The sequence below is a fragment of the Zea mays genome, chromosome 10, assembly GCF_902167145.1.
Source record: "Zea mays cultivar B73 chromosome 10, Zm-B73-REFERENCE-NAM-5.0, whole genome shotgun sequence".
In the NCBI taxonomy this organism is placed as follows: domain Eukaryota; kingdom Viridiplantae; phylum Streptophyta; class Magnoliopsida; order Poales; family Poaceae; genus Zea; species Zea mays.
Window position 1 is genome coordinate 23,616,819 of NC_050105.1, and position 8,865 is coordinate 23,625,683.

The window sequence follows — 8,865 nt, forward strand, 5'->3', positions numbered from 1 at the left end:
GGGGGAGAAATTAAGGCCAAAGCAAATGGATCAGCTACCACTTGAGAATTTTGAAAATAGTAAAGTTAGAATTTTTGATTTGTCCAAAATACTCTTATTGCAAAATTTGGTCTCTTGTGGGGGAGAATTTATGATTATGGGAAAAAGGGGAGTTTTTGGCACTTGATCAATTTTCCATTGGAATATCTCTCCTTGTGCCTAAACAAGTGTGTTTGACTTAGAGATAGGAAAATGAATTTGATTTGCAAAAACAAACCAAGTGGTGGCAAAGAATGATCCAAATATGTCGAAATTTGTGCAAATACAATTTTGTTCTCAATTGCAGTGAAGTTGCACTTCTTTTAGTTGCTTTTGAATGTGTTTGCATAAATCACCAAAAAGGGGGAGATTGAAAGGGAAATGTGCCCTTGGACAATTTCTATTATGTTTTGGTGATTAAGTGCCCAACACATTTAAATAAGTTCTTATGTGCTAAATGAAGAGAGAAGTGCAAATCGAAGAGAAGGTATGTTTCTAGACTTAGTACATAGTTTTTAAGTACTAATATGTTTTATTTAAGTGCTAGAAACAGCGAGAAGAAAAGAACCAAAAGGACTTGGCTCGGAGCAGCTAATACTCAGCTCAGTCTGACACACCGGACTGCCCGGTGGTGCACCGGACAGTGTCCGGTGGTGCACCAGACAGTGTCCGGTGCGCCGGGCTGGCTTTCGGTGAACATGCCACTCTCAGGAAAAGTCGGCGGCGTACGGCTATAATTCACCGGACTGTCCAGTGGTGCACCGGACTGTCTTGTGAGCCAACGGTCGGCCGCGCAATCCGCGGGCGACGCATGGCCCGCGCCAACGGTTGGCAGGGGGCACCAGACTGTCCGGTGCGCCATCTGGCCCGGAGATGCAATGGTCATCTGCGCCAGAATAGGAAGGAGATTGGCACCGGACCGTCTACAGTGACTGTCCAGTGGCGCACCGGACTGTCCGGTGCGCCACCCGACAGAAGGCAAGGATAGCCTTCCTTGTTGGCCTCCAACGGCTCCTAGCTGCCTTGGGGCTATAAAATGGACCCCTAGGCGCATGGAGGAGTCACCCAAGCTTACAAGAAACATTCTAAGACTCCAAGACTCCAACTTCGCGCATTTGATTCTTTGAGATAGTGACTTGAGCTTCATTTGAGTTGTGAACTCTGTGGGTTGTGTTTTGAGCTCTAGCTGTGACTTGTGTGCGTGATTGTGCTGTGATTTGAGTCTTGTGTGTGTTGCTCTCCCCTCCCTTACTTCTGTGCTTCTTTTGTGATCATCATTGTAAGGGCGAGAGGCTCCAAGTTGTGGAGATTCCTCGCAAACGGGAGAAAGACTAAGAAAGGAAAAACCGTGGTATTCAAGTTTATCATCGGATCACTTGAAAGGAGTTGAGTGCAACCCTCGTCCATTGGGACGCCATAACGTGAAAGTAGGCAAGTGTTACTTGGCCGAACCACGGGATAAAAATCACGTGTCTCTTGTGTGCTTTCTCTTTGATTGTCTGTGGTCACAAGAGCTCGTTTCAAGGTACTTAGCCATTCTAACTTTAATAACTAAGTTTTGTGGCTATTAGTGTTGAATTTTACAGGATCACCTATTCACCCCCCTCTAGGTGCTCTCAATAGGTACGTGGGAAACTAATACGTTCAAGGCAACTGGTCGGTTGGTAAAATCCAGCCCGACCTTTGATCAATTATTGTCTAAATATGTGAAAAAGAAGGTCGGCCCCAGCAACCGGCCACCAAAACGACCTCGCTTACCCACCCAGGAGCGACAACAGGTTAGGTCGATTGGACCACCTCACCAATCGGAAAAGACGGGAGGTCATAATGTTCAATTAAGACCTAACGTACCTGCATGGACACCTCCACCCCCATATCCACCTATGCCGTATCCATACACATACATACCTATGTCCCAAATCAAATGTGGGCCATGCCACCATATCCATTTGGGATGCCATAGTACCCCGCGTGGGGGGCACCCCAAACATCTGTATTCAATAGGTTGACACCTCCAGTACAAGACCTATTGAGAGCCCCTCAATCTGGTCCACGAGCATAGGCCCAGCAAGATTGCCGAACAACTTGGCTCCAAAGGCTGACTAATCCGGCAGGGGCATACAGCTACAACCTCCAACAGTACGATAAAAGGAAACGTCATTAAAATAGGAACGACGGATGTCGTCGTACAACAAAATAATGAAGGGTCGATGATTTTTGGTGAATCGGCCAACACAAACAAAAAAGAAGGTACGACTGTCAACAAAACAACCGATCCAAAATACTCCATGCCCCGATGGTGCCCATCGGGATTGACACGATCGCAAAAGCGAAAATTACAGCGCCTCAGAGCAAAGGAGAATCAGGAAAAGGAGGCGAAAAGAATATTCAATGACATGCATCCGCAGTATCCGCCACCACAAAAGAGATGGAGACCAAAGGCCGTTGAGAAAAATCAAACGACCACAAAGATAAAAAATAAAACGACAACTGTGCAGCTCCTTACATGTATGGTAGACTGTCCGGCTATAAAGGCCGGACCATCTGCACAGGACGCGGACCGTTCGACCCCTGAGGCCGAACCATTCGCACTACACCAAGACACCCCCAACGACGTACCGACGCCTATGGAGGAAGACGACCTGCAAGGAGAAGACCTGGTCGACTATGGAGCTACGCCAGAACACTTAGAAAATTAGGAAAGCAAGGTGACGAATTGGTCAGGACCAATATAACGCTCGGCGGTGTTGGGACTGACAGTTCGATCAAAGCTAAAGGGGTCACGTCCGTTGAGTCAACCATCAGGACCAAGGCCACTGCATACCATCCTAGTAAGTGGCAAGATGCCTAAGAAAACCGATGTGATACATCGAGTTAGTTGCTTTTGGTTCGCTCAACTCCACCAAAAGACAGGGGGCATATGTTGGGCACCAAAAAGAGACTACCGGACGGTCCGCGCGCGCAGAACAGATTAGGGTTCTGAGTTTCTTGCCGTGTTTGTTGACGAAATTCGGGTGATTAGCTTGGGGAGTTTGTTTATAACGGGTCTAGCCCCCCTCCTCTATAAATACAGAGGTATACGGCCGAGTTGTAATCATCAATTGAATCAATAATACTTCTATCTCGCATTTATTTCCTGTACAATTAGGAGTAGTTCTAGTCTAGTTCTAGTTTAGCCTCTCGATCCCCAAATTCTCCGCTTCTCTTCGACTCTACGTCGATTAGAGGAGTCTAGGTCGGCCTGCCTGAGCCTAGACAACTCCTAGGATCTCTCCTCCCCGATGGGGTCCCTCCCGGGAGCGAGATCCAGGCGCCACCGGCGATCTTCCACCGCCCCCGCGCGCGCGCGTACCGTCCGGCCCCAGGGTGTGGACCGTCCGGCCGTCAGGCAAGAACCCTAGCCTCGCACTAGGCCACAGACCGTCCGCCCCTGTGCAGAGAGCACCGCCGCTGGTTCGTGTTGAGTGATTGGCGCCCTAAAAAAGTGTCAACAACCTGTTTGTTCGAGAATATTATTTAGTCAATATCATTTAGTCTCTAAATTGATAAACAGTAGGACTAAAATAACAACTAAACTGTTTTAATTTCTACTCCCTAAAGAGATAACTAAAAGAGACTAAATCATATTAATTTCACTTTTTATCTCTCCTTTATTTTAGTTGTAATAATAGCTGGAGAATGCTAACAGATAATTTCATTCTCTTATGATTTATTTAATACATTATAAATATTTGTATTTTTTAGTTTGAACTAAATAGGATAGAAACTAAATTTTAGTATTCTAAAATAACTTTAGTACCGGCCCTTAAAACTGTTATACTAGCCCAAAAGGAAAAAAAAAACCTCCCCCACCTGCCACCGCGAACTGCCGGAGGAATCTCTGGCGATGGCGCCGCCAGCCGCTGCGGTTGCCGCCGTCCACCACCGCAGCCCGCACCTGCTCCTCCGCCGCGGCGGCGGGGGTCTCCTCCCATCTCCTTCGGGTCCCGCCACGCTTCCTTTCTCCTCGCGGGGTGCGGCCTGCACGCCCGCGCGCCTGCGTTTGCCGCCGCCGCGGTTCTCTCTCTCCCCCGTCCCGAAGAGCCTCTCCGCCGCCTCCTCCTCCCACGTCCCTGTACGGTCCCTATTCACCGGCATCGTCGAGGAGGTCGGCCGCGTGCGCCGTCTCGGCCCGCCGCTCACGCCGTCTGGGGGCGGCGGTGGCGGCGAGGCTCCTGGCCTTGACTTGGAGGTCGAGACCAAGAACCTCCTCGCTGGAACGCAGCTCGGTGACAGCGTGGCGGTCGACGGCGCCTGCCTCACCGTGGCGGCGATCGACCCGGCCGCGTCCACGCTCACTTTCGGCGTGGCCCCGGAGACGCTCCGCCGGACGTCCCTGGGAGGGCGCGCCCCGGGCGATGGTGTCAACCTCGAGCGCGCGCTCACGCCGTCGTCCCGCATGGGCGGGCACTTCGTGCAGGGCCACGTCGACGGAACCGGGGAGATCGCTGCGTTCCGGCCGGACGGGGACTCGCTCTGGGTCACCGTGCGCGCCCCGCCGGAGATCCTCCGGCTGCTCGTGCCCAAGGGCTTCGTCGCCGTCGACGGCACTAGCCTCACTGTTGTCAGTGTGGACGACGAGGGCGGCTGGTTTGACTTCATGCTCGTCAGGTACACGCAGGACAACATCGTGCTGCCGACCAAGAAGGTCGGAGACAAGGTGAACCTGGAGGCGGATATACTGGGGAAGTACGTCGAGAAGCTCCTCGCTGGGAGGGTTGAGGCCATGGCGAAGGTTGATTCTTGATCTACCATTGCTGAGCTGCTGGATTAATCGTCATTCTATAGGCATTTCAGCAATGTTATGTTCATCAATAATAGCAGTTCATTCCATTTTGTTGCAATTGGCTCGTGACTTTTTTTAAAAAAAATCAGTGAGACAGTAATAAAACATAAGTTATCGAGGAAATGACTTATCATTTCTTTTCATCTGTTGAGATAGATGTACAAGTACCCATACTCTATTATGCAGCCACATTTAGAAGTTTGTTTTGTTGTTGATGAATATTAGTAAGTGGTGAACAAGAGCAGCATAGCAGCATCCAGAAACTAAGTGACTAATGTTGCTGCCAAATAAATGATGCGGCCCTCCAGAATAATCATATCCAAACAACATAGAAACCTTAACATGCTTCTGGAGGCACATTACACCATACTGCATGTATTGTCTCTCGTACAAGGATCATGGAGCCATGGTCCACATGTTCTTTCTTTTTTTGAAACACATAAAATTAAGATTGATAGTAAGCGTTAAAAAACGATTGCATCTGCACATTGCCCTGACTGTCCTGCAAGCATGGTGCTGGAATACTGGACCAGCCACTGACAGCTTCCTACCTCTACAAATATTGTGATGTGCCAAAATAAACTCTTCTATAACTGTAGAGGAAGTGAGGAACAGTTAGAAACTGTTTTTATTTTTGTCTTAATGTACATATGCCCAATGATTTCAAGTCGCCTAGTCGATCCCTAGGACCGACCAGGCGACTAGTCGCGATTAGGCGACGACTAGGGCGATTAGTCGACTCCTAGTCGGTCCCTGGTCGTCCTAGTCTAGTAGTTATACTATATATATATATATATATATATATATATATATATATATATATATATATATATATATATATATATATATATATATATATATATATATATATATATATATATATATATATATATATATATATATATATATATATCGCTACTTAGCACATGCTTAGGATTAGAGCAGCCAGCAACCATCCACTAGTTTGGCAGAACTGCAGAGAAGGGGGAGATAGGGGGGAGCAGGAGGAACCTTGAGATGACGAGATCATCTCCTCAATGGTATAGGTCTGCTGGAGCTTGGGAAGGGGCAGGGTGGAGACTGCAGCTGGTGAACCTTAAGACAGCGGCCGCAGGTGGAGACTACAGCTGATGAACCTTAAGACAGCGGCCGCAGGTGGAGACTGCAGCAGGTGAGCAGGGGAAGGGGCAGGGTGGTGTAGCCGCTGATGATGTATTCGCCGGTGAGCTGTAGGTCTGAAGGGGCAGCCACCGGCGACCAAGTGTGAATAAGGGCAAGGGCTGGAACAGTCGGGCTAGCAAAAGAGGAGAGTAGGACGTAGTGCACACTGTTTGGCGACTAGGTATTACAGAGGAGAAGAGAGGGTAGTGTAGATGGGCTGAAAATGGCCCAATAACAAAACCCTAGCCGGGACGACCAGGAAACAGTAATCGGGTGATTAGTCACCCTAATTGGCGATTAGTCGGACGACCAGGATGACCAGCCTATCTAGTCGAGTCGTCCAGCTAATCGAGCCCAAATAGCCGACCAGCCTGACTAATCGCGACTAATCACGATTAGTCGAACGACTTGAAATCATTGCATATGCCTCTTTGATATATATAGATAATGTTGAATGGATCAGGATATGCTGTTTGCAGGGCGTTAACTGATACCAAATAACCACTACAAACACTTGGATGTACCTAAATATATTCCGCTAACTGTTGAGGAACAGTTGGAGACGATTTTATTTTTATTTCAGTATATGGATGCATGTTTTAGACATAAATAGGTAATGCTGAACCAATCAGGGTATGTTGTTTACAGGATGAACCTAAAATCAGTAACCACTACAAATAGGGTAGGCCGTCTTCCTAATTTCTTCGAAGAATATACTTGATTGATCAGTGTATTTTCTGTTGCTGTGATGTCGCTAAATTTTAGAAGTGCTTATTATGCTATGCAGGGGTGAAGAAAAGGCTTGGATTCAATGTCTATGCCGAGCTCAGGTAGGGTCTTGCGATGGAGATGTCACTGAATAAATTTGATGCATGGGATTTTTGTTATGAGTTTTCGGAGTGCTCATTTGCTTGCTGCAGCCTGCAGCTGCAACATGGATTCTTCACGGATTTTCGTTATTATGTTTTGGAGATGTTCATTTGGTTGCTGCAGCCAGCAAATTAGAAATGCTATTCTGGTGCACTTACCTCTCTACTGTATGAGACCTGAGCTTTGTGATTGGAACAATGTGAATACAAGGCTTAGCACCATGGTAACACTACTTCGTTGTAGTTGGCTGTGTAAAACCTTTTCGTTGACTGCACAAAATAGGACAGTATTGATAGTAGTCACAACTCCTTTGGGGCACAAGATGGTGAACTGATTAGCCTTGATTGGAGATTGCTGGTAGAATCTTGTGTTTTGGTTACTTCAAGTCTTATATATAACTTCTGCTAAAAACTCTGCCGTATTGATTAACCCATTTAAGAAGTAACGAACGATATCTGGTTTCCAGAGTTTATATAACAAAGAGAAAGAGAGATGTGTTGATGATGGTTGTTCGTTTTGGATTAAAGTCGGCTGTTTGGATTGTTCCAGCTGCAATCTATAAAGATAAAAACATTGTACAACTAGTAAAAGCCGGTATTAAAGCCAAACGAACAGGCTGCACTAGAGTTTTGGAATTTGTTGTGCTATGATGTTTGGCCACTTTGTGAGACGTTGTCTTGATCCGTTGCTTGGTGTCGGCTGATCATCTGTCCTACAAGATCCGTGTTATAAGGGCATGTACACCACATATAAATGCCATGTATCTTAAGGGTATTAAGGGGGTAAATGCAAAAAAACACAAAAGACGGTATCTTGATGAAGGAACATTTCAAACACGGTTCTCTAAGTATAGATACAGTTTTATCTATACAACCCACATAAATAAATCGTATCGTGAGAGGTTTTAATGAATAAGATACGAGAATTAGATATATTGAGTTGTATGAAGAGCTTTTCTAGGTAGTGATTAGAGAACCACAACCTAGTATTTAGGTTGTATTTGCCGTAAATAGTTTATAAGGTTTGTAATATCAATTTAATTCTAACGAAGTAATCAATCAGGCGCATCTGGTGTAGTGGTATCATAGTACCCTCCCACGGTACTGACCGGGGTTCGATTCCCCGGATGCGCATGTTATTTTTTATTTTTGGTATTCCTCTCGAAGAGTGACATCACGAACTCCTTATTTTATTGAAGTACACAGCTTTTTTTACGAAAGTACATACGGTGCGGCACGTATAGACCCATTAGAATCCGAAGAGCCAAGTATTCGGAGCAACTTTTATGTACATGATGCCAAATAACACTTGTGCATAAATAAATTAAGCATGGACTAGTCGTATACGTGAACAATGGGTCGTGTCGGATTAGCACAGCCCGAGCCTATCATTGGTCAAGTCGATTTAGTCAGACTAAGGTATGAAACGGATAGATAGGCCATGGATCAAAGTTTGAGCCCAAACATAGTCTAACCGATTTTAAACTCGTCATGGTGGCTCATCGTGCTAGACCGTGCAATCGTATTGGGTATTTAGTGCCTGCCTTATAACAAAGCTAAAAAAATAACTTCTTTTTCTCTATTTTTTATAACATAGTCTAACCGATTTTAAACGCGTCGTGGTGGCCCATCGTGCTAGACCGTGCAATCGTATTGGGTATTTAGTGCCTGCCTTGTAACAAAGCTAAAAAATAACTTCTTTTTCTCTATTTTTATAACATAGCTCTAAAAATGGGATCAAATCGATCATCGATGTATATATAGTGGGCTAGATTAGAGCAAGTAAGGTCGAGCCACAAACTGGTTGTGCCCGACCATGCTCGAGTTGATGAGCTATATGTGCCTGACATCGGGCTAAATGGGTCGACAGTAAACATGTAGTGCTTGTGCTATCTAATGGGCTTGTCCACAAGCCCAAGCACGGCTTGTGACATGCCTCGGTCGGTACAGGCATTGTTACTGTCGTGCAGTGCCTATTCTATGTCAAAATGG

At 46.2% G+C, this 8,865-nt stretch overlaps 1 protein-coding gene and 1 non-coding gene across 3 annotated transcripts; both read left to right on the forward strand.

The window, feature by feature from the left end:
- The first annotated feature begins 3,845 nt into the window (after positions 1-3,845).
- LOC100284485 (riboflavin synthase alpha chain) lies at positions 3,846-7,265 on the forward strand. Of its 2 annotated transcripts, XM_008663794.3 has the most exons (3): positions 3,846-4,792; positions 6,792-6,834; positions 6,925-7,265. In XM_008663794.3, the coding sequence occupies exons 1-2, from the start codon at positions 3,905-3,907 to the stop codon at positions 6,795-6,797; spliced, it is 894 nt and encodes a 297-aa protein (XP_008662016.1). In that variant the 5' UTR covers positions 3,846-3,904; the 3' UTR covers positions 6,798-6,834; positions 6,925-7,265.
- Positions 7,266-7,936: 671 nt separating this feature from the next.
- Positions 7,937-8,007, forward strand: TRNAG-CCC (transfer RNA glycine (anticodon CCC)). Its single transcript has one exon. It is a non-coding gene; the product is annotated as a tRNA-Gly (tRNA).
- The last annotated feature ends 858 nt before the right edge of the window (positions 8,008-8,865 follow it).